This window comes from Emydura macquarii, unplaced genomic scaffold, assembly GCF_026122565.2.
Source record: "Emydura macquarii macquarii isolate MOO-44397 ecotype Brisbane River unplaced genomic scaffold, CSIRO-AGI_Emac_v2 contig_2205, whole genome shotgun sequence".
In the NCBI taxonomy this organism is placed as follows: Eukaryota; Metazoa; Chordata; order Testudines; family Chelidae; genus Emydura; species Emydura macquarii.
Window position 1 is genome coordinate 11,882,124 of NW_027132342.1, and position 26,394 is coordinate 11,908,517.

Below are 26,394 nucleotides of genomic sequence, written 5' to 3' on the forward strand. Positions count from 1 at the left end.
GGAGACCTAAGGTCTAGTCCCACTGCTCCCATCATTCTTTCATAATTTATCCACAGTGGAACAGCTTCAACAGGAGAGATTGAGGGAGCCCCTCACCAGAATGGATCACAGGGGGCTCTAAAACTGGGATTTAGGTGCCTAAATCAGGGGTTTAGGTGTCTAAATACCTTTGTTGAGCTCATATTTATGTCCTATTTTCAGCAGCCTCCATTCTCCCTTGCAGCTGAACCAAGTTAGCATGAATAAAGACTATTCAGCTGTCAAACTCTGAAATCTAAACCAAAATTCAATATATGTAAGATTTGAGATATCCCAGGTCCTAATTTCTCCATCTTTTCTGTGACAGAGTCCATATTCCAAATTTAAACTATATGGTCTTTGGGGCAAGCACTGTCTTTTCGTTATATGTAAACACAGTGTCTAGCATAGTGGGGCCCTCATCCCTGACTGGTGCCAGTTGCACTATCACAGTACAAATAATAAATTTCAACTGAGCCTGTCAAGTCTCTGTAGGAATTGGATGTTTTAATTTTCTTTCAAGGGGTATTATTTTTTGTTTGTTTATTTTTAATGCTCTACAAAAATGGGTAAACAAATAACTTTAACTAAAGCTAATTAAGAGGAGTGAGTGATATCCCTGGAAGGGGAAACCGAGTTCTTAAATGGCTAGGCATTACAAATAGACTTCTCCTTGGCTCTTTTCATTTAGAGAGCTTCTCTGAGGTTGTTGTATCCCAATGAGAGGCAAAACTAGGACACTGTAAGTAAACAAGCATGCATTAGAAACGCCTTCTTCCTCCTGGAAGTCATCGGATTAAGCTATTGAATGTAAGCCCATCTAATGTCTCTGAGTGATGGATGCCGAAGGCAAGACTGACCCGTGGGATGCATCTCTTGGGAAAATAAGCAGTTATTCAACCAGGGGGCTAGGAATCACAGCATGCATGATCTTCTTTCCACACTTTCAGCTCTTATTCATCAGTTTTCTTTAGCAGAACTTGTGTTAATGAGGAGGTACTGCAGATATCAATATTACCATTGTTATTTATTATTTGCATTATGGTAGTGCCTGGGAGCCCCAAGATGGACCAGGACCCCAAGGTCCTGGGATCTGTACAGAAACAAAAGACAGTACTGCCCCAAAGAGTTTACAATCTAAGTAACAGAAAGTAATGCAACCTTCATCATATGTAGTACCTGTCAGGTGTGCTAGCGCTAATGGAATTATTTCACACTGAGTGAAGAAGAGCCATGTATAACAAGGACAAGCAAGGCATCATTTATTATGAAGTGCTACCTAGTACAGTAAGATGACTGCTAGAGTTTTTGTCTCCCTGGTTCCTGGTAGGTGAAGATCACATTGTGGTTGGCTCAGGAATTTTTATCAAGAAGCAAGATGATCATGTCATACATACACTGTTACTGGTAAATAACTGAGCCTTGTTTGTGTTTCGTTGATGAAGTCAGTACAGCTGTACCAATAGGTTTTATAATAATGGCAGTGTGCATTTCCTTAGCACATTCAATTAGCAGATCTCAAAGGACTGAGCAAGCCCCACACTACCATAGGAATGAGCAAAATGCATGAGTAAACTGAGGCAAAAAGGTTGTGAATCACTCAGCTAGGGCCACAAAACAAGCCAACAGCAGAGGTGCAAACAAAACCTTGGCATGCACGTGTTATCCAGCCTGTTACATAATGTAATGTACAGGGACAGGTTAAAAAATTGTCTCTTTAAACCCGAACCTCCTTCCTAACAGCTTGGAGTGTTGAAGCCAAACGTGTTTTACAGCCCTCACTTTCCGCGGCAGGGTACAAACAAAGCAAAGCTGTATGTCCAACTGTGTATGTCGCGGAGCTTCTTTCGCGGATATCAGACTGACCGGGTCTCTGGTGGGTGATCTGCCCGACGGAGGGAAGCGGGGGGGGGGGGAACAGCGCCTACAGCCGCCCCCAGCGCTGGTTTCAGAGGTGAGGACGATGTTTCTGTTCTTGGTGCAAAGTTTTGCGAACCCACCTCTGCTCGGTGGAGGGAATGCGTGTGGATGGATGGGGGAGATATCGGGGGTGGGGGGAGCAGGGCAGATCCTAGGGGAATATGGGGGAGGGTGCTGGCGGGGAGGGGGGGGGAAAGCAGGCAGTGGATGAGGGGCAGGATGGATGGGGAGATTCCGTGCCTGCGGGAGGATATCAGTGGGGGGGGGGGAGGGCAGGGGCAGTGCGTAGGAGAGGATGGGGGACGGTATCAGGGGGAGCAGGGCAGTGCCCGGGGAGGATGGGGGATATCGAGGGGGGAGCGCGGCAATGGATGGGGGGAGGATGGACGAGGGGATTCCGTGCCTGGGGGAGTATATCGAGAAAGGGGGGCAGGGTGATTTCCCCCCTTGGGAATGAGGGGGGGTAGCAGCAGAGTGATTTTTCCCCCGTGGGCTTCTCCTGAGCCGGGTACAGGCTGAGCCTGGCCGCCCGCGGAGGGAGGGGGGCGATTCGGGGAGGGCGCGCTGAGGACATCAGAGCCCTTCCGTAAACACCATCCAGCCCTTCCCCCTCCCGCCGGGACGGTTCCATTCTGCCTGGAGAGGGGGGAGCACCTTCCTCCCCCCTACCCCGAAGAGAATTAAACCCGGAACCGTGGACAGGCGGAGCGAGAGAGGGATCCTGCCTCTCCCGGATTATTGGGCTCCCAGGCTGAACTCCCGCCCTTCCCGCTTCCATCCGCGTGGCTGAGCGACCTACGAAGGATTAAACTACCCCGCCCCCCCCGCCTGTCGAAGGGGATGGAAGCGCCCAGGCAGCTACTAATAGTCTCAGATACATCTATAGGGAGGGGAGGGGGGATTTAAAGCCCCGGCAGCGGCGCGGACCGGACGCAGCTGATCGGCAGCCCGGGACCCAGGGTGAGCACCCCACACCCCCGGGACTCGCCCGCCTGGGACTGTGTGAGCGCGTCCATGAGAGCGGCTGGGGCCCTGTCGAGGGACCCTTCCCGGCTCTGCTCTCCCTCCAAGGGGAGACTGGGTTTTGTGGGTGTCACGTTCCGGGCAGACATTGGCCCGCTGAGTCCCTCCGGCGGGGGGAGGGTCGCTGATGCTCCCCTTCCCTGTGCTCTCATCCCCCCCTTGTTGTAAACAAACCCCGCTTGGTCCTTGGGAATTGTCCCTCCCCCCCCTCAGCGGGGCGCTCGCAGTGACCGGGGGCTACCCTGTGTGTTGCGGAGTGGGACGTGGGGGAGGGTCCCGTCCTCCCCACCCCGCGCCAGGGGTTCCCTTGGAAGCGCTGTTTGTTTTGCTGGGCAGGTGCCAAAGCTGCTGCTGCTGCTGCCTCCAGTAACTGCCAAAATCGCGGCTGGGGGAGGAGCCCTGGCTGGGCGGGGAGGAGCCAAGGGAGCTGCAAAGTGGGGAAGTGGGGGCCCAGCAGGCAGCTGCGGGAGGCCGCCGGCTCCCCGTGGTGCTGCTGGGGCGCAGGGAGGTGAGGAGCGGGCGAGCCGCCGGCCTATTGCTTGTGTGTGGGGAGCGGGCCAAGCTGCTCTGTGCTAGGGGGCAAGTTGCTCCTGCACGGTGCCTGAGGAACTCCGTCTCCAGGCTCCAATCACCTGGCACGGCTCCAGGGACTGGCAACATCCCCGCTTTAAAAAGGTCAGGCGTGCCTGCGGGACAGAATATCCACAGACCTGCTTCCTCAGGCCGGCCCTCTGATGTCAGCTTCTTTACATGACAGCCCAGCGTGCCCCCTTCCGTGACAAAGATTATTTCAGAAACTAACCCCTTTTAAGCAGGGGAAAGAATCGTTATCCGCAGAGATGCCACTGCTCACCTAGGCAGAGAAGTGGCATCCATCCCTTCAGAGGGAAATGAGCGCACGTCTGAAAATGTGGACAGTGAGTTTCAACTGGTGGTTCATGGACCCCTGGCGGTCCGCAGACTATGCCTAAGTTTTCCAAAGGGATCTGCATCTCCATTTGACATTTTTAGGGAAAAAGGTTGAAAACCACTGATTTCTAGTACAAAGCTCTACTGAAATTGACCTGATTTTCACTGCTTGTGTTGATGGTTCTGTGAAACAAAAAACGGGTCTGTATATTCTTAATAGAAAAGCGAGAGGCACATCCAGGCAGTTTTCTTCATACTAGCGAAGGGCAACAGGGTGCTGTAGTAGGAATACACTTTAGTGACATAAATGTGCTTGTACTTTAGCTATCATCATACTTCACAGACCTTTGCTAACTGGTCCTCTATGTAAATTGATCAACTAACAATAAACACACCACCAAACTGAAAAAATATATGTGGGGTAAAGGTTTGAAAGAAAACTGAGAACTAAAATTTCTAAGCAAATACTGTAGACAAAAGATACTGATGTATTAGATACTAGCTTGTTCTAGAAAAGGTGGAAAGAATTTAAACCAAATGAAAAGAAACAAGACTCATCAATCCAGAATAGTAAAACTTGGGCAGAACTCTTCCAAGGCTTACATAGAGGGATCCAATGTGGAAATCTTACTTGGACAAAACAGCATCATTTTTTTTTAAATTGGGCTTGAAGACTCTATTAAAGAAAACTATCTTTCTTCCCTCCAGATACCTCAAACAGTATATCACAAAAACTAAAGGAAAAACTTGAGGAAACTTAAACTAGGGGGAAATCACATGGCACCAGTAACATCAAACAAGGTACCCAAGATACCCAGACAGCCATTCTAAAACTATTTTACCTAATCCTGCAATCTAGATGGACACTTCCCTGATATGTGGTCAAGTGGACTAATTATCCCAATATATAAAAGCAGGATTCCCTCAACCCAAACAACTACAGAGGTATCTATGCCAGCAGCAAAATATTTCATTCATTTATACATCCATTCCATTGTATTCATTTAAAAGAACACAAAATCTGACTAACAATGTAATCTGTGAAAGTCAAATTGTATTCCTCTCTGAAAAACTGGCCACATTTTTAACCTTATGGATCCCATTCTGTTTCATAGAATCTCAACCCGTGGGCAGTTTGCAGCCCAATCAGCACGCAGCTGCGGCCCATGTGATATCCTCTGAGTCATACAGGTAGTAAGTATATTGTGTGGATGCAGCCCATAACACATAGGGCATGTTTACACTGCCGTGGTGGCAGTCATCGTTGTAAAGGCATCGATTGAGCAGATCTGTGTCGACCCTCTCAGTCGATGGGAGAGCGCTCTCCTGTTGACTGAATTAGTCCACCTCCTCGAAAAGTGAAAGGGTAGTGTCATGAAGACGCCAGGCTGGGTAGACGTAAGATATGCTAGTTATTAGCATACCTTACATTGACCTAGTGTGGCAGTGTAGATCAGAACATAGAGAGCTGCATATGCAGACTACAATGATAAATAGGTTGAGAACCTCTGCTGTATAAGTATTTATACTGCATTTATCAGTGTAGTATCTGAGCACCTTCCAATAATATGTTAAGCAATGTGGTGACACATCTATTATGTGTAGAGGGAGAAATGTGTGGGATGTCTTGTTTTGGCAGAATTTTTTTTGTTAAATATAACTTGCTAGAAAAGGCAAGGACAAAGAAATGTGCCGCCTTGTACTTGGAGCAGAAAGTTAGTGATAACGCTTAGTTCCTGGGGGAGTTCATTCCATGGTCTCAGACCACCCTCAGAGAAGATTGTCTCCCGCATAGACAGGCTTTACTTTTATTGCAGCAAGTTGCACTGTGCGAAAAGAATGAAGTTGTTGACTACATTCTTTGTCCAAGAGCTTTTAACAGTCATCCCTTGTCCTCATAACAAACATGTAAAAAGCCAGGGGAGAATATTTGCATGCTTTGTAGATTTAAAAATAGTTGTTGACTCAGTCTAGCATCCAGAAATGAATCTTCAATCGCTGCACAATAGAAATTGGTGGAAAACCACATGATCTAATTAAAACCATTTGCAGTCCACTCAGCATAGGATAAAAATAAAGGCTTTCATGCAAAAAGGGGAGTAAAACAGGATGTAACTTCAGATTGCATCTTTTAATATGTTAGTGATTTACCAACCTTATTGGAACAATCATCAGATTTAGGATTTTTCCCCCCCCAGTTATACAGTGGGAATCCCATCTATGTTGTTATGCTATCTTCTAGACAAGATGGGAGGAGATGGGACCCAATAAGTGAAATTGGAAAACAAATATGTTTCAAAAGCCTGAAAAAACACTAAAATGCTGTTACAGAGATATGGAATCTGAACACATTCTAAATGATATATGTACTTGGCCCTCAAAATAAATTTCAGGGAGCTTAGGCTAGCTATAAAAGCATTGCAAGAAAAGCTCTTCCAATTTACACAGTAAACTATTAGATTAATTCAACCCTCCAGTATAACTATTGTTGAAACATAATACTATAATTCAACCCAGTCTATTAAGTAGAAGTGCAGTCTGGAGCCCAATTTTAGTAGTTAATTACGCTTTTTGGGACAAACTCTGCAAAACATATCTGCAAACCATTAATACATGTACATTTCCCCTCTCACCCCACCACATTACCCCCAACAATGGTTGCACAGCTATTGCTTTCCTCCTTCTGGTGCCATCTCAGCCAACACAGCAAATTTGCTTTCCAAGCTTCTGGAGTGTAAAAAAACAAAAAAACAACCACCATAAATCCAAGTGAAAACAAGATCCACTCCCATATATTATTACTCAACAGGCTCAACAGCTGTAATATCCTGACAAGTAATATGATCAATACCACCCCATATAAAAAATATTCAAGACACTGGACCAACACATAAAAATCACTAGGAAGAACAAATAAAAAACAAGCTAGATTACTGAAGATACAGAACTATCATGTGGGCAGACTCTCTCACTACACTACAGGTACAAAGCTAAGGTTGACTCTTGCCAGCTACAGAATTGGTGACCACAAACAGAGGGAATATAAAACACTCTAAATCAAGAAGAAAAACTTTAGACAGATGGCTTTCTTTCTCCAATCTCCAAAATATGAAGGAATACAAGAGATTTCTTGGATTGATCAGTGATGATAAACATTTTATGGTCTATCTAAAATCAGTGAGGGAAAAACTGAGTGCACAACTTGGAAGAAAGGAGAGACTAAATTGCAGAGATATGACCACATGACAGAACAACCTATCTCTGAATCAGGAATGCCCACTAATGTTAATGGATGCAGGGTGTATATGTATCATATACATTTAAAATATGCGAAGTCCTCACTTGGACAGTTTGTACTTACCTCTGACAAATACCTAAGGGGTCTGTTTCTCCTTCACAAGGGTATCTTTTGGGCGAGCTATTTAAAAAAAAATTACTGAATGTGTATTTCCAGTTTCTGCTTGTTATGCCACAGAAAATGGGGGGGAGGTGGGAGGGGAGGGGCGGGATGCTTACTGTCTGGTATCTGTTACAGCGACAATGTACCAGTAATGTCTGGCTCCACAGCATTAAGATCTATGCAGAATGCATTGCCCCAGCCCTTCCGCCAGCCCCCTGAGAACTTCACTAAGAAATAAGTCCTTGATGGCAAAGATCATGATATTCTTTCCCTGTGTCATTTTGTGTTGGGCTGCTGGAGTTTATAATTAAAAGCTTGTGAACAACTGCATCAGTAAAATGAATAGTCTTCTCTGTTGCATGCGTACACATGCCTCTGCTATAGGAACTGGTATTAAGTCTTGAGTCACTTACTGGTACACAGGCTTGTGCATCACTAAAACAACATATTCAAGACCCTTGGCTGTTAATATCAGCAGAGTTACAGGACTGAATGGGCATAGAAATTGTGTTCACCACTCACTCCATGAATTTGGACCTTCTAGCTCACTCCTCAGACACGTTGTGGCATTGCAAGCTTCCCCCACTATCTGTTCAGTCTCTTTTTTTTCTGGGGATAGGTATCCTCAATCTGCAGGTCTGCCAGGCACCTACTCATGACAACTAAATACACTCACAGTTGAGAGTGAACACTTCTAGTGAATAATTATAAATTGTGAGGAAGAACTTTTTAAAAGCATGCAATATAATGCTGTGTCACAGGTCTAGTCAAGCACCTCCTCTTGGTCACTCACCAGATTGCTTTGAGAGAACTGAGCTGCTAGATCATGTATATTTTAAGCCATCAGTCTGAACAGAATCCAGTTTCTGCCCCTAGTTTGGGGTGCATATTTATCTGGCACCCTTTGCTGAGAGCTCAGAGCCACTGCCAAGTCCCTGGAACCAGTACTGGCCCCTCAGACTTCCTCCTTCCCTCCCAACCTCAATAGCTTAAATACCTCCTTTTCCAGAACTCCACCTGAAGGAATTACCCTATGTGCCCCTCGAAGAGGTAATGTCTACACAGGGATAAAAAACCTACGTCTGGCCTAGCTGAGCTGGCTCAGGCTCTGGGCCTGAAAAATCACTGTGTAGATGTTCTTGCTCAGGCTGGAGCCCAAACTCTGGACCCCTGCAAGGATGGAGGGTCCCAGAGCTCAGATTCCAGGCTGAGCCTGAATGTGTACATAGGCTCATGGGGATAAAAATCGCTGAGTCTAGTCCACTTATAGCCATGACGCGGGCCATATGTTCCTGTGGGTATGTCTACACAGAGATAAAAGAAGGGCCATGCTGGGTCAGATCAATGGTCCATCTAGTCCAGTATCCTGTCTTCCAACAGTGGCCAAGGCCAGGTGCTTCACAGGGAATAAACAGAACAAGGCAATTACCAAGTGATCCATCCCCTGTTGTCCAGTCTTAGTTTCTGGCAAGTTATGAGGTGTAACAGATAGAGCATTCTAACACGTTCTCTTTCTATTAAAGAAAGAGCTAATGCCCATTTATACAAAAATAATAAACACTACATGCATTTCCATGCTTCAGTTTCCTCATCACTCTGGAACATGTTTTGCTTGGTCAGTCCTTTGGGGGACATCCAATATCCTTCTGTAGCAGTGCATGGTTTGTATTCAGAAACATGAAGCTTTCTTCCCCAGCTTGCCTACTGTGACCTTGGCTAGTCTGTCCTCTTACCCTCTTCTGCTCAAACTTCCCACAAATCCTTTTGCTTTGGTAACTATCCACTGCTCCTGCCCACTGCAGAACCAATTTGGCCAAACTGGTTTCCCAGTTCATGGATTTTCAAAAGCATAATTATTGTGTGGTAAAAGCACAGTCATTAAAACTACATATTCCCTGTTGTCCTCAATCTGCATGTACCTGCTTTAGGTTCTGTCTGCAATGGTGCATACAGCAATATCCATAGCAAAGCTTCATAATATCAACCAGAATTCATTAGTTGTAAGGAGAGAGCCTCTACATTATCAGTCTATTGAGCCCTAGATAGCAACAATAAATCCTGTGTGTTTACTGTATACTTCTAGTCTCTATAGATATATTGCCTTTTTTTAAATTTATGATTCTGGGTAGAATCACTTATTATGTCATGCTCAAATATTCAATATTTTGGAAGCTAGCTGTGTGTTAGGCCCTGAAATACAATATGTTGCTGCTCCCAACAATGACATATATTCCTGCTGTCTTCAGATGAAAAATATGTACCATGTAGATCCTTTAAATATAACCTTATTGGGAGTGTTATGCTTTCTCTTTTGAGGGATGGGTTTGGGTAATGCTGATGAAGGAATCTGGAGCACCCCTTTTCTACTGTAAGTTACTTGTTTCAATTAATTTCTAGTCAGTAGTTTTAGTAGGTCACTATTGTAGATTTCAAGTCCAGAAGAGCCTATTCTGATCATCTAGTTTGGCCTCCTGTATAACACAGGACAGTGATTCATGTATCATATACAACTAAAATGTCCACAAGAGACTTTTCAGGCCTTGAATTCATGAGCTCTCTAACCCAAAGAAAGAATTCTACCATGGCTCCACAAAGTTACCGTGCAATATTGACAGCTGTTCTTTCTGATGTGTGAATGAGCTGGTGCCCAAAAAACAAGTTAAGCAGTGGATAGGCACCTACACAAAAAAACTCCAGCAAACTGACTCTTGTGTTGGGTATTCTCAATGGTGAGACAATGGATTGAATAGACATAGAAAACAAATTGCCTTTCAACCCCTAGACATGACCTCTTTAGGCAAAGAGTTAAAATAACAAGGAAGCTTGCAGTACCACTGCTGTAACTGTTCAGGTATAAACGGAGTCCATTACCTTTCTTAATCACTAAGTAACAAACTTAACAGTTTGCAAAGAAGAACTGTATTACTGATTCAGTAGATCCCACTTTTTCTTCTGAGACAAAATGGTGCTATATAGCCTCTCATATTAGAAGTATCTACCTGTGAGCATCAAGTATCCCATGGCACCATGGCACTTTATGCAAGAATAGCAGTGTCATCCTTGGTGTCTTGCCCAAACTCCATTTTGGGTAACTACACTGTCTATTTAATTAAATTGGAGGTAGAATTTAAACAAAGCATTTACTTCCTGTCCTACAACATTGCTTAGAAAAGCTTCAGAACTGTGGGAAGCAATTCCAATACATACAGCTTTGTGAAGTGTGAGGGACCTGTTAGTTGCTATCTACCATAAATGCAATGTTAGTTTTTTATTAATAGTAACTTTGGTTTTGTGTTGTGGTTTTTGTTTGGTTTTTCTCCTCATCTCACCCCTGGGGGAAATCTTTCCCGATCAATACAGTTATTAGTCTGATTCTATGGCATGCTCCTTTTAGGTGAGTCCTTTCACATTTCAAGCTCTGTGAAGAAATTGAGTGTCTTTGACATAATGATTAGTTTCCTCACTCCACTTGAACATAGCTCCTACCCCTGCTCCTATCCCTTTGTGAGAGAAATGGGTTGCTATGGTATTATCTTCTGACCAAGTGCAGAAACTATGGTGCCTTCAGAGTGCTGCTCTGCACCTGAATTCGTCAATAGGGATAGTGCTTTAAGGAGTACCTTTAAAGAGTTTGAGAGCTCTGCTTCTGATGCTCCTGACAGCACAATACCTTTTGTGTAAAGAGTAGATTAGAGGTTGGTGCTGCTGACATTCGTCTTTAATTTTCATTTCACTTCCTTATTGTATATGTCTCACCAGGAATTGAAAGTTTAATTCTTAGGACTTGCACTATCCTATACACCTAACAAATTAAGCAGTTAACTTCACAAATCCACTAAACTTCATAATACCCTTATAAAGTAGGCAAGCATTTACCCCTATTTTGCAATGTAATATTCAGTGCTCATAGCAGTAATTATTGAAATATTGCTACTTTTGCAAAGAAGTCTTGGAAAACATAAAGTGCTAGAAAATGTTGATCATGGAAAATTATTTTTTTCCAGGTTCTGTGTACTGTACCAAGTGAAGTGACTCAAAATGCCCCTCAATGATGACCAGAACAGTGATTTTGATTCTTCAAGACTATCTGAAAGCACAGGTTCTTCCAGTGACTCTGAATATTCAAGGCAGAGTTTTACTAGTGACTCTTCAAGCAAACCCAGCTCCCCAGCTTGTAAGCAGATTTAACCTGTACAATAGATATATAGGCTATATTTGTGTATTTTCTTGGGTGTCCTGCACGTGGAGTGGGACTTGGGATTTGTAATTAGTACATCAGAGAGTGTTAGGAGGAAGGCACAGCTTCTTGTCTGGACCACTAGAGCTGCAAGGAGGTATGGTTTGCCACCATGAAGCACAAGCAGATCCTTCATATACATGCAGCAGTTGTTACTACTTCCTTCTAAAAGACTAACCACAGTTTGCCTGGCAGGGCATTCTTGTGTTGGGTTATTCTGGCCTGGGCTTATATGTCACACAACAGTACTATTCTGCCCATCCACCAAATATTGCTTTATGTACAAAGGACAGTTTTGCCTCCATTCAGTCTTTAAAATTCAGAATTATGAAAGCAAATCTATAGTGTATGACTCTCTTTTTTTTTACTGAACAGTAAGAGGTCAAAATGCAAAATAAACATGTGAAGAAGCAAGCTATTTTGAATGACTTATGAGAATAAATACTACTGTATGTAAAATAGACTTAATTGTAGAGCACTTCCCTGACACTAACTAATCTTTTTCGTATATATACATTTTTTCTTGTATTAAGTGTGAATTTATTAATGGAACTGCAACTTTGTATTCGGTATGTTCCCTGTCCTATATCACTCTTCTCAAAAAGCACTGTTCCCAAATATGAAAAGTCAACTACAGAAGTTTATTTTAGAAACTTTGTATACTTTGTGAGCAATCACTCCTAATTTCAAGTAAGAGTGTATGCATAATTTGGTATTCTGTATTATGTCCTTCACAACATAAACTCTTCAATAAGAGACATGATTAGTGAGGCAAAGACACTGTAGCATGTGCTGTGGAACAGAAGCTGTATATCTAAAAGTAATGAGTTTACACTGTGGTCACAACGATTATGGAGAGAAATGCATCCATTTTTGCTCAGTAATAAATAATGTGCAGCCTATATGTATTCTTGTTTATTTTGACTCTTACGTAAAACCAGCCAGTCCAAAACTCTGGGCAATCTGTTATATGTTGGGTCCTGTGTTTAAAGTGAATGGGGTGTGTTGACCAAGATATCAGAGTCAACTGTTGCTTTTCAAAATATGCCATGAGAGTCTTCTAATTTCCAAAGATGAGCTGGGAGGGCATTTATTTACCAGATCATTTGAAGGAGGTGCAAAGAACTCCCAGTCTAACTAGCTTCTCATAAACTAGTGACCATTTAACATGAAATAAAATATCATGCCTAACTACTTGCATGTTTGGTTTTTGCAGTCCAATCCCTCTTTTAAAATTTGAACTTACCTACAAACGACTTGTGGCTCCTATTTTCTTTCCTTCGTTACAGCAACAAGTCCTCCAAAAACTGTTACATTTGATGAACTGATGGCTGCTGCAAGAAACTTGTCAAATTTGACTTTAGCCCATGAAATTGCTGTAAATGAAAACTTTCATATGGAACATGTAAACCTCCCACAGAACAGGTAAGTTAGAGAGTCTTTAAAAGAGCCTACATTTTGCAGAAACTGATGTGGGGTGCATGTAAAGGAGGGAAGTGGGTCTGAAGATGCACAACTTGCCAAGGTGTTCCATGTCTTAAGGGGAACTGTCAAGGCTACATCATGTGGCTTAAGTGCTGCAATTTAGTAGGGTTAACACACTTTCTTCTCTTGGAGCATATGATGCTCTGTTTTAGCTATAAGGGGAAATATGTAAGCAATGTGCTATGCACTCCACTTTTGGAGTCCACCTTTAATGTTTCTTGCCAATCTAAGACCTCTGCCAATCTTGCCAACCTCTTGCCAATCTAAGACCTCTGGGAAGAAGGGACTCAGGGATGAAGTTGTAGAATTGCCATATGTATGGTATATATGGCTTTTATTTATTCAGCTTATTTAGTAGTCAAATGTTATGTATAAACTATACTCATCTCAGTAATGAACACAGCACTTATGCTGCTCTGCTTGCTAAAAATCTTCTCGGAAGTTGGGGAAAGAGAGGAATAATTTACATACCCAGTTTAGACTCAGTGGGAATGTCGAGAGATTATAATTTAAAATGGAATGTGGCAATGCTACTGAGCCAATTTTTACAAAAATACAATGGGATCGTTACTGATAACAAGTTAAGTTCTTGTTTTATATATATGACAAAAAATGCTTCTCCAAAAGCATATTACCCAATAGCACCAACCTAGTGGAATTGATTGAATACAGAGGTGGGGTCTTTTATGCCCAAATACTGAATTGCTAGCACCACTTTATGCAATATCAGGATTTTCCTGGGAACCCTCTCATTTTAATTCTTAAACCTGCTTAGTTTATGGGTGGTGATAATCCATCGTCCAATAATGATATGGTTTCAGATATAGATCTTCCAGTTAGCAACTGTGATGATGGTTCTCCACCAAGTCATTGGACTGTCTTAACATTGTATGTGGTGTTTGTTTTTGTTTGTTTGTTGGTTTGTTTTTAACTGTGTTCATTTCTTTAAATCTTTATGTGCAAATTGATTTTCCAGCAGTTTGGAGGGTAGAGTGAAACAAATTGTACATAAGGCATTCTGGGATCATTTGGAGTCAGAACTGAATGAAGATCCTCCAGAATATGATCATGCTATCAAGCTATTTGAAGAAATTAAGGAGGCAAGTTAGTCTTTTTACCCCTCCATATCACCAGTATTGTGTTGACATCTTAGGCCCCAGTCCTGCAAAAGACTCCATGTAGGTGGACCCCAATTGTAGTCAATGGGATACTTGTGCATGTCAGTTGCAGGGTGGGGCCATGATACAGTACTATAGTATGCCTATAATAAAAAGTCAGAAACCAGCTTTCCAAACAGGATCAAAATCTTCCCTTATTACTGGAAATCCTGGTACCAATTCATTAACTTTTAAAAAAAGACTTAAGGGTTACTCCACCTGTTTTTGAAAGGTTGCAAAGGTTTCAACCAGTAAGTCAGTAAACTTGTCTTCACCAGCTTCATGGATCTGCATTCTATTCCCTTTGGCTGCTTTCTCCCATCCTGTTAAATAAAACAGCCTTCCCAATCTACTAATTTGCAGTCAGGCTCTACAGTATACCCTTGACTTCTTCAAAAAGCTTCTTTCATTTAATCACACTTATTAAGGGATTCCTGGTCTCATGTTGCTGCACTTATTGATATGTGTCTTGTGGATATTTTCCCCCCCACTTCAGACTCTTCTTTCCTTTTTGACTCCTGGAGCAAACAGGATTCGAAACCAAATCTGTGAAGTTCTGGATGCAGATCTTCTAAGACAGCAGGTTGAGCATGATGCAGTTGACGTTCTCGGGCTAGCTAACTATGTCATCAACACTATGGGGAAATTATGTGCTCCAATAAGAGATGATGATATAAAACAGTTAAAAGCAACTGGCAATATTGTAGAGTTGTTGAGGTTGGTATTTGGCTACTTTTATATCTTTTTGTTTTGTTTTGTTTAGAAATTACCAATTTTTGAAAGACCAGGTGTATGGATGCAGAAGGAAGGAACTCAAAACTAATATTAAACTGGAATAGCGAGCTAAGATAAGAAACTGCCTAAATACTTTAATTTGAAAGAGGTTGGTTTAGATCAGCAGTAGAGTTGGATAACATGGTACTTCATCCAAGAGTTCTAATTGTTTTTTATTTTTGCAAGCCTATCTTTTCAATGGTGTATTTTAAAGTGTTGCCATACCCTGAAAAGTGTCACTGTTTTTAAAACAAACAAAAAAATCTCATGCAGTTCCATGTGTTTTACACGTACTTCCATATCAAACTTGCTTATTCTTACAAATAAAAAGATGAGTGTTCTTGTTTAGAACAGGCAGGAGGAAAAATGTACTCGCCAGCTGGAATATGAAAGTGAGGTTCAGTTCTTTCTGGCTGTACCATTCCCTTTATTAAAGACTTTACTATTAAAGCTTGGTTAACAAATCTGCATGAGCCTCAGATGTATTAGCTCTGTAATATTAAAAATAGTTTCTTAATTTATGATGTTTTTACTATCACTTTGGCATACCTACAGAGAGCAAAGTGGTTGAGTAGAAGGGAATTAGGTTTTTTTGCATAATCAGAGTTGCTAGAATATTTTAAATTTCAGTTTGTTTTGGCTGTGACTCCATATTGCTTCAAAACTCTTTCCGTTATGCTTGTGGCACTAATGTCTTGATCATGCAACATATCTGTCCTACTTTTTGTAACTTACGCCAAATATTGCAATGTATTTAACTCTCCAAAATGCTTTGGGATATAAACTACCAAGAAAGTCACTAATATAATTGTACTGCAGTGCCAATACTTTCTCTTCAGTACTTGGGCCTTTTCTCTGAGGTGGAAGGACTACAAAACAAGCATGTAGGTGTACACATCAAACTATTCTTCAAGAGCATATGAGTTCAACTTGAAACTTCAACTTTAATTTCTTCTGTGATGTTGCTCTGTAATTTTGTCTTTGCTTTCAGACAAATATTCCATGTTCTGGACCTCATGAAAATGGATATGGTTAATTATACAATTCAGAACCTTAGACCACAGCTTCAGCGTAACTTGGTGGATTATGAAAGAACAAAATTCCAAGAAATTCTTGAAGAAACACCAAGTATGTATTATGATGTTTTCAGTTAATCAGGTACAGTGGAAACCATTAAAGCCAACCTTTCTATCTGTTACTATAGATATCTGTTGAGCAAGGCACATGGGAGCAAATGTGACCACATCATACCTTTTTATGATAATTAATTGCAAAATACTGACTTGATTGGTCGTTGCTGTTGTAAATGCATAAGACAACACCAAAATAAAACAGTTTGCGAAGAACTTGTTCCTGCAATCAAAACATTTGATATATGATTAAAATAGGTCTGCATACATAGGGCTTGGTTTTGTCTTCCAGTATATGGAACCACTCACTTGTGTACATGAAAATCTGCTACTGTTCATATACACAAGCACAGTAACTGGCTTTTCCAAAATACATGTCATTGCATGCTATGTAATGGATAGTAGGCAGAGGCAGGATCAAGTCCATAATGAAGCATTGTACAGAAACTATTCTCTAGTGAAAATAAATGTTTAGTTTAGATGTTGTGAATGCACAAGTGAGTTCTTGTTGCAGAGTAAAGATAATATAGTTAAACCATTGTTAAGAAATTTTGAAAGAGAAAGGAAAGCTGGTGACATTAATGGCTAGTGCACTAGACTTATTGAAGGTTCCAGTAACCGTATTTAAATCTTGCTTGTGCCTCCAGAGAAGCTAGTCTGCTATGGGGTTTTTATAACCTGCCCAGAAGCTTCAGCTGGTCACCAGTGATGGCTAGATGAAAAAAGCTTGGAAAAAACTGACTTGAGCAGACTTAACAGTCTATTTAGAGACCAGAAATGCAGTTGTCTTTTCACCTACATCACTTGTCAATATTCTGTACACTTGCATAAAAAGTATACAATAAACCTGTGCTGAACTTTGTTATTGTTTAGGTGCTCTGGATCTAACAACAGAGTGGATAAAGGAATCAATAAATGATGAATTGTCTGTTTCTTGTGAAACCTCTTCATCCCCTGGTGCTGATGGTAGCTCTAAACCAAATCTCAGTCCTACTCTGGTGCTGAACAATGGATACTTGAAACTGTTACAATGGGATTATCAGAAAAAAGCAATTCCAGAGGTAAGAAGTGAATTCTCATGACTCTACTTGAATTATCCCATTGTCTCAAAATTTACTCTTAATTCTAACTTCATGGAGGTACTGGTACAGCAATTATGCTGTTAATGACACTAGGTGTCGTGGAACTGTCCTGTAAGACTTCTCTTGTGGAATTATTTGACAAGTTGACTAATTTCATAGTAGCATGCTCCATAATCAAGAATTACATTCCTGGAAAGTATCAGTTTCTTCTTGTTCCCTATATTACAATATCACAGGGCTGGTGATACTGTGAGAGAGAGAGAGAGAGAGAGAGAGAGAGAGAGTGTGTGTGTGTGAGCGAGCGAGCGAGCGAGCTCTCTTTCATAGCAACAGCCTTACTGTGATAAGAGCAAGCTAATGTTAATGGCTAGAGAATTTTCTCAAGGTTGAAATAATAGGACAGTCGCTCATCATTTCACAGTATGAATGATCTCCTTACCATGCACAAAGGTAGTACATGCATACTGATATTGCTGGACTTCTCTGTAACAATTAGGGCACTTGACTATGGAATCCTGCTGTCCTGCCAGAAATAGCAAGTATTAGCAGGTTCCTACTAATAAGAGTTGAGCAATCCCCTTGGGCTATATATAGAATCATGATGGGCATCTGCTCTGCCATCTGGAGAGTCCCCCCAGGGAACGATCCTGTTCATCTATATGAACCCACTAGAGGAAAATGCTAAAGCAGCATGACTTAAATGCTGGCAATGAGCAAATGATGCTTAACTCAGTTACCTGTACAATTAGATAAAAACACCACTATCTCCTAGCTATCTAAATACTTGGCTGAGGACAAGCATGAATTAAGGCCAGCTGGCAGCAGTTAAACCTAGAAAGACTGAAGTGATCCTGGTGAGGAGAGAGGAGCACTTGCCAATTCATAACTTCACTCTGAAGGGCATCTATTAGATTGTGAAGCATATGCAGCATCAGTATTCACTTGGACTGTTTATACTTCTGAGTACCCTTATGGCGATAGCAGTAAAAATGTCATCTTCCATCTGAGAGACAAGGTGGAGGAGGGAATATCTTTTATTGGACCAACTTCTGTTGGTGAGACAGACAAGCTTTCAAGCTGTATATAACTCTTCCATCTAAGACTGGGAAGAAGACTGCTCCTCTTCCTGTCAGATTTGTACTTTACCATTGAGTTCCATGCATATGTGGGCTCCAGGCTTGATTATCTTATTTTCATTCAAAAATAAAACTTAGTTTGGAAAACTGCAACTAATTGTACAAAGAGGCCATGAACCCAGTGTTCTGATCTATGACTGGCTCCCTGTTCCATACTCGATCCCAGTCCGGTCTTCAGTCCCCATCTTCTATCCCTCTATGGCATTGGCCCAAATTTCCTAACTGACCACCTCAGCCTGTTTGATCACCATCTCTTGTGACAGCTACATTCCACTGCAACAATGGTCCCGTCATCCTCAGTGGTGAACTCTCTATGCAACAGACAAAGGGTCGGATATAACTGGCTCCCTAACCTGGAATTCTCAGCAAGAGATTAGGCTGCTGCTGACTAAGAACCTGAGAACTTTCCGAGAAAATGGCCAACCCACTTCTTTGAGTTAGCCATCCCATAATAATGCACTATAACTATCTTTAAGAAAAGGGGTCAGAGTGTAGGAGAAATTCAGCCTCTGTTGATTGGAGGGAAGAGAAATATATCTGAACACATGGGCCCCAGTCCAGCAAAGTATTTAAATAATATGAGTAGTCCCAGTGAAGTAAATGAGTCTACAAAAATGCCTAAGCATAACTGTGCTTAGGTATTTTGCAGGATTGGGGTCTTAATTTTTGGAAAGGCACTTTAATGCCACAGTGATAGGGCTTCATATAAGAACCTAAATGAACATTCTCATTCATTGTGATATTCTAGGAGTTATTTTTCCATTACAAACTGCTGAAAGAATAGATACATCTTAAAATCTGCAGAAGTGTCCTGTTACTAACATTAAATTGTCCATCTGTAACAGATGTTTCACCACTACTTACTATTACTTGTAGCTGATCAAAATATTTTGAATTTTTTATGACAAATGCCCTCCTGAAATTGTCAGTCTTCTTTTTAAAAACCAGCTCTGTATATATTAGATATGCCCTTCTGCTCAGTGAGTGAATTTATTTACTTTGAGAATGATTAGCATCTTCTTGCCCCTGGGTTGCTCCAGAGGCATAAGTGGCCACCTCCTAGCACCATCCTGTGGGCTGCAAGCTGTACCCTCACCCCCCAACATACTGATGCTCACGAGGGAATCTTCTGCAGTTCGTGCATTGAAGGAAGCCTCCTTCAACTGTGTTCAGGACTTCTAGGGCCCCCTATGCCACTCTGGCCCTCTTTACCTGCTATAAGGGGACAAGAGTGGAGGTGAGACTCATCAATACATTTTTCTATGTCTTGATTTAAAAAAAAAATTAATATATTAAAATGTAACTTTTATATTTATTTTTAAAAGGAACTGTATAATACTACATATATATAAGGGGTTGGCTATAATTACTGTGATTTTCATGATTTAGGCATACTTAAATTTTCAGTTGCAATGTTGCATGTAAATAGCTTCTGCTCTGCCCCCCTCAAATTACTTGTTAGGGCATTAGCTTAAGTTTCAACTTGATATCACTTACAGTAATCAATGCTATTCCAATTCTAGACGTTAATAACAGATGAAGTTCGTCTTCAGAAGTTGAAAGAGAAGCTGAATGAGTTACAGATTATAGCCTGTGTATCTCTTATAACTAGCAATATGGTGGGTGCAGCCATTGTAGGCTTACCTGATTTTGCTGATAAATTAAAAAGGATTTCAGCTGTTCTGCTGGAAGGGATGAACAAGGAGTAAGTTCTTTCTCATTTTTTTTCCCCTCAAAGGAAAAAGCCAGGTGGCTTTTAACAAACTTTATTGATTATATTTGTTTAAAGGAATAGTTAAAATGTTGTATAGTGTATGCACCTTGTTACTGATATGACAAACTGACAGTAATAATCCATGTATTATGTATCACTCTTAGACCTACATGTGTAGTATTGAAAACAGTTGCCTAATTCATGCATATAGTTCATCCTTTTTGCAATTAAAACTTTTGTACTAAAATCTGACACCAAATTCAGCGTATAGGACTGAAATTTCTCCACTTATGCACCATTGAGGTCCGCACAGACAGTGGCAGTGCAAGCTTCATCATGTTGCTATGCCAGTTACTTCAACCTTTCACATTATTCATTCAGTCCCTGACACCTCTGCTGCGAAAGCCACTAGTGCTAAAACTTGTGGTGATGGTGATTTTTGTGTGTGTGTTTGTTGTGGATACTGCCCTATATGGACTGGCATTAAAAATAGAAACTTGGTTCATATGTGCCACCAAACAGCTGTTTGGTTGTAACAACTCTGTCAGTTGTTGCTTGGGCAATTTGAACTGTGGATCCAGGTTCAGCTAAGTATACTTAAGTATTTTCCTGTACTGGGATCACAGTATTAAGTACATATGCTTAAAGGTAAGCATGTATTAGTTTCATTGAAGTCAATAGAAATTAATCATACGAGCAGTCCTTTCTCCTCCTCCTCCTCTACATCCCTGCCAATGGGATCTACTCTTATTCTTGGGTGGAAAATTTGTGTCTCATATCTGGGAAAGCTGACAAAAAAGTTTGCAAAAATCCTCCTGGCTCTCTTATTTTATTGGAGATGACTAATTTAAAACCAATGAAGACAATAGAGGGAGTCAAAATAGCTATGCAACAGATTTTACAAGAACTGATAGCTCAACTTTTTTCTTTTCAGAACATTTGATTTGAAGGAGGCTCTGAATACTATAGGTATTCAGATTTGCAGTGAAGTGAACAGGTCCCTGTATGAGAGAGGATTGCCCACTCTAAATATGGAAATTCAAAACAGCCTAATGGGTCAGATCTGTAGCATTGTTGAAGAAGATAATCCCATCAGCTCCCTGATTGGTTAGTATAACTAAGGTGATTCTTTGGTTGTATGCATGTGTGTATAATGTTTTAAAATAAATATAGGCTAATTGCCCATCCATACTGTAAAAATTAAATTAATTCACTCAGTTAAACATTGCCTTTCTAAATGTGAAAAAGTTAAAATGAATGTTCAATTTCTTACAGTAAATATTGGGTCCTAAAATCTGTGCAAACCTGTGCTGCTTCTATTGTTTATATTAAGACAGTCTATGAAAGATTGGTTCAGGGTGGACAACAAAGCTAGAAAGTGTCCAGAAATAAGAGCAGAATGCTCTTAGTGATTCTGGGATCTTCTCTATGAACTTAGAAATGCCAGGAGTTCAGCGGGGGTTTTAATTAATATTCAGTTGCAGGTTGTGTGCACTAGCAGAGGATCAACGTCCTACAATCCCAGGTTTAACTCAGTCTTCATTATAGTTGTGCATATATTTCACAACATAAATCCTATTGCTGTCTTTCTACAATGGGAAAAAATTGACTTTGTTCTAAATTAAAACTGAAGGGATGAAAATGGGGAAAGGTAGCATTCAACCTGTCTCTGCTCATTCTGATTCTTTCTTGTGCCAAAGTGCAAAGTATTTTTAAGGCAACTGTGGCTTGACACTTAGGTGTTACATTTATATGGTCTTTTCTATCATTAACTCTGTTATCTTCTCTGTTTCAGATAAACGAATCCAGCTGTATATGAAAAGCCTGCTTACTCTTCCAAGCATTCAGAAATGTATGCCTATTATTCCAGGAGGCCTTGCTGTGATTCAGGCTGAGATAGAGTCTGTTGGATCCCAGTATGCAAGCATTGTGAATTTTAATAAACAAGTGTATGGACCATTCTATGCAAATATTCTTCGAAAACTGCTTTTTAGTGAGGCACCAATGGGGAAAACAGAAACTGATGCTTCTACTAATTGAGGGAAAAGAATTATCTGGTTATGCATCCAGCCCTTTTCCATTCATAATATTCATTATAAAGATATTGTGAACTCTGTTCCCTCAGTATGCATAATTTACTCCAATGATTATTAATGAGACAGGGACAGACAGAGGTGTATCCAAAGGAGACTAGACCCTATCAAGTGTGTACAGGTAAAGCGTCCAAAATTAATTGGAAGGCAGCTAATTAATATATAATTTCATGGACTAAATCTGTTTAATGGACTTTAACACTCATTGTACTTGATCACTGTAAGTGTCTTCTTCCTAAGCAAGCATTTTTTACTTACAGTGTAGATATGGAGATGTACCTCATGGTTTGCCACTATTACAGTTTAATCAATGGAACTCTTAGCACTCTTATTAAAACAAACTTACTAAGTATGTTACATATACTGGTGCAATGACCTAAAATGACAATTTTAGTTCAAATGTACTTTATTTACAGTGCTTTATTGGTGGCGTGCAACATAACTGACTATGGATCACTTCTTGAAAGAGACTTTGAGAGAAAAAAATATAGTGAAATTGAACTTGTAATGAAGTACAGAATCAAATTAGGCCAGATCCTGGTAATATTGTTATTGGGATCAGGATTTGGCCTATTTTTCACTAATGCATGCCAACATTACTATACATGGTATTAAGTGTATCAGTTATACAGTGAATACGTCTTGCAAAATAGAAACATTTCAGAATTTGTCCAGTATAATGCAGCAATTAAAGAAAAAGGTCTAAAAATTCTTCTGTTCATGAAGACTAACTTGTGTGCTGACTTCAATTTCTTAACTTTTAGAACATTTGTTTGTGTAATCTAATAGAGGTCATGTTATCTTTTGATTAAACATTTGGAGGCCTAATCTGCTTTTTATACATGTAGCAGTTGCTCCTTTGATCTTCAAGAGGTGCTTAGGCACCTCTGAACTGGGGCTTTAAGCCTTTGATCTTGAAAACATTTAAGCATGAGAGTAGCCTTATTGATTTCAATGGAACAATTTGTGTTTAAAGTTAAGCACACGTTTAAATATTTTACTAGACTGGGGCCTAAATTGTGAAAGTGAGTAGTGATTTTGGACACTGACTCTAGACACTTCAATTTTTGGGGTCTCAAGTTCAGCATCCAAAATCACTAATCCCTTTTGAAAATACAATATGGGAATAAACTTCTAAAATTCTACACAATATAGACAAATTATTTTGCACATCTCACATTATTGGATATGAGTGATGAAATATTCAGCATAAAATGTTCCTATTTTGATCAAAGTTAATCAAATGTACTTGAAAATTTATAATTATAGTATTTGTGACTGTTAAATAGTAAATTAGTCCTATTATTAAATGTCAAAAAAAAAAAAAAAAAGTAAACTTTGGCTGGTACAAGTTTCCAGATATCTTCATAGTGTTTTTATATACAGAATATTTTCATTTAAAAAATAAACTTTGCCCATATGGGATTAATGTGCCACACACAATATATAAATATACAGTACAACTAGCGTATCTGTCATGAAGATCTAAAATGGTTGGGCATTAGTAGCACTGTGGTTTTATAGTCCAACCTCCTTTTTTATGGAAACAGGTACCTTTTTTTTTAAGCAGGTAGAAATACACTTTTTAGACAAGAGTTTCTCAAACTGAGGCTGGCCACCCATGAAAAACAAAGCAGGATTTTTTTTAACTTTCTTTTTGGATGGTTTCCATGTGGGAATAAGCAACAGCAGACCTATCTATTCAGTGCACACTCTTCACTAGTAGCTTTTGACAAGAGTCCAGATGTTCTATCTAGGTACATGTGGGTGTGGAGGGAGGCTAAAAAGTCTCAAATTGCAATACTTCTCAGTAACTCCTCACCCCATTTCCTCTATATGCCTTGTTAAAAATGTTGCACTGAATAGATTAGTACACTTTTTAGTTTGAGAAACTCAAAATTGAAAGGAGCTGTTATACTGTAACAAGTGTGCCAGTGAAGTGGTACATTCTTGTCTGCATGAATATGGGACTGAAGCACATAAGTCACATGCATCAAGAGAAGAATACATCCCAAAAGCTGAAAAGGGGAGTTTTGTTAGTAATTCCTTATACTTGGGAAATCTAATTATTCTAAATTTGTGCTTTGGGCCTAAAGAAGTGATTTTATTTTTAACATGTACAAAAGATTGTATTGTAACTTTCTTATAGCAATTTATCTTTCTAAAATTTCTAGTGTAAATCAGAAAAATGTATTATGGTAAAATGAATTGGTGCATGTTTTTGACCAGAAGTTTCTAAACTATCTGGGAAATTGTCATAGTAACTTCCCAGTAGAAAATGAGGCTACAATAATTTGTTTGCATTTAAGTGATTTTTTTAAAGGGCATTTTATAGCAGGGTATATGTTGGACATCACTTAAACATTACAATTAGTTTACTATTACAACTACATTTTAATAGTGCTTTGGATGTAGACATTTCATCTAACTTGTGTCTGTTGCTTGCTCATGGTTCAAATGTTTTCTCCCACTCTGAATTTTGCTTCTTGAAAATAAGACAATTATGTAGCAGCAGTTTTATTAGATGAAGTACAAATGAATTTTTGTGGTGTGCATTTGTGTTTTTGTTGTGGTTTTTTAGTATGCATTAAAGTCTATTTGTAGTAAAACTTTTTGGTGACTAGTTGTTCATGCAAACCGCTTCTCAGTTAAATGTAATGCAGTCAGCTCAATATTTGATACATTATTGCAAACTGACTCTTCTGTAACTTCTCTTTTCAATGAGTACTTCAGGAATGTGTCCTATTTACATCAAATTATTTCATGATGAACTGGGGCATAGAAGAGTGGTTTTAATTGCAATTGCAGAAGTGGTTTAAAATAGCACCTTCTGACTCAAATCTGTTTGTCTAATTATGTATTGATATACCAGCATACATTCCAGACTAATGAGCCACTCTATCACCCCTGCCCTGTAAGCTTGGATGCCCTACAATGCTTTGCTGAAGTAGCCACTACCTGGGTCACTCAGAAATAGCCTTTCAGCATCCAAGCCACACCCTGCATGACTGTGTGTAATTTGAGCTTGCCAGCAACACTTGGATTACACACTGGCTCTCACCAGTCTTGGTTATACTGCAAGGTGACCCCAACACACCTACAGGCCTAGGTTTCCTCACATAAATATGTCCTGTACTGCCCAGCCCTCTCCTGGATACTACAAAATATCTTAAATATGTTATTCTTTAAAAGGAATAATATGTCATTTTATTATCTGAAACAGTTATTCAGATACTTCAATTTAAACATACTGGATTAGATAAAACAGTAAAAAGTTTATTCACTACAAAGAGATTTTAAGCAAGTAGAGGTAATGAGGCATAAAAGTCAGAAATGGTTACAAGAAAAATAAACAGGTTTTCATGAACGTCTTAACAAACTATAGCAGATTCAAGCAAAGTTTCTCACTACATGCTTTCAGCAGTCTTACTGACCAAACCCTCTAGGTCAGCCAGGACCCCTCCCCCAGAGTCCAACAAATGCTTCCTTTTTTGCTTCCAGTGCACTGGATGCAATGGGCAGAGAATGGTAGAAGGGTGCCATGGGGTGTTTGTCCCTCTCTTGAAAAACATTTCCAGCTGGTCACTAGGAGACAAAGCGTCTACCTGGAAAGATGTTCCCTGCTGGCTTTTTCTCACCTGTTTGAGCTTTCTTTGCTTCCCTTCCTCAAGGATGACTCTGTTTACCACTTAAATGCAAATTAATCAGAGCCCACATTCCTTTGTTTAGGACAGACTGGTCTGTGAACCTCAGTGTGGGTAGGGCTATGGGACTTGGAATGTGTTAATAACATCATACAGTGAAATCTTACAATGTTGCCATACATATTTTATCAGGATGATACTGACCAGCAAATTGTGAGTTTTCAAATACCTTACACAACATACCTTGTAATAATTTTTTGTGCAATAGTGTGTAGGGTGTGAACATGGGTATATTCTGTTGCATGTACAGAGTTAGTTATAGCCATCCATTACTATAGTATCTGGGGCCCAGATCCATAGAGGCCTTTGGGCTCCTAACTTCCACTGAAATCAATAGAAGTTAGGAGCTGAAAGACCTATTGAGGATCTGGCCCTGAGTGCCTTACAATGAATGGATTTTATTCTCTCATATGCACCCCTTTGCCTATTAGTGACATACTTTTTTACAGCTGCTATGTTGGCTTTGTAATGCTATAGCAAGTGAGCTGAATTCTATTCCTCCTTTGCACATTATCCAAAATATTGTTATCCACATTCCAATTGCAGGACGGTACTTAGCCGTTACCTTTTTCATATATCTGTGTAACCCTTCTGCCAGGTGGAGTTGGCAGC

At 40.2% G+C, this 26,394-nt stretch overlaps 1 protein-coding gene across 4 annotated transcripts; it reads left to right on the top strand.

Annotated features, from left to right (window-relative positions):
• The first annotated feature begins 2,833 nt into the window (after positions 1 to 2,833).
• Positions 2,834 to 24,687, top strand: TCP11L2 (t-complex 11 like 2). Of its 4 annotated transcripts, none has more exons than XM_067559364.1 (11): positions 2,857 to 2,898; positions 4,986 to 5,064; positions 11,275 to 11,444; positions 12,797 to 12,932; positions 13,969 to 14,092; positions 14,646 to 14,866; positions 15,915 to 16,051; positions 16,927 to 17,114; positions 19,795 to 19,976; positions 20,920 to 21,092; positions 21,781 to 24,687. In XM_067559364.1, the coding sequence occupies exons 3-11, from the start codon at positions 11,309 to 11,311 to the stop codon at positions 22,023 to 22,025; spliced, it is 1,542 nt and encodes a 513-aa protein (XP_067415465.1). In that variant the 5' UTR covers positions 2,857 to 2,898; positions 4,986 to 5,064; positions 11,275 to 11,308; the 3' UTR covers positions 22,026 to 24,687. The 4 variants fall into 4 exon arrangements, with proteins under 4 accessions (XP_067415463.1, XP_067415466.1, XP_067415465.1 ...); XM_067559363.1 differs by having other exon boundaries at positions 2,862 to 2,898; positions 4,986 to 5,061; XM_067559362.1 differs by lacking the exon at positions 4,986 to 5,064 and having other exon boundaries at positions 2,834 to 2,898.
• The last annotated feature ends 1,707 nt before the right edge of the window (positions 24,688 to 26,394 follow it).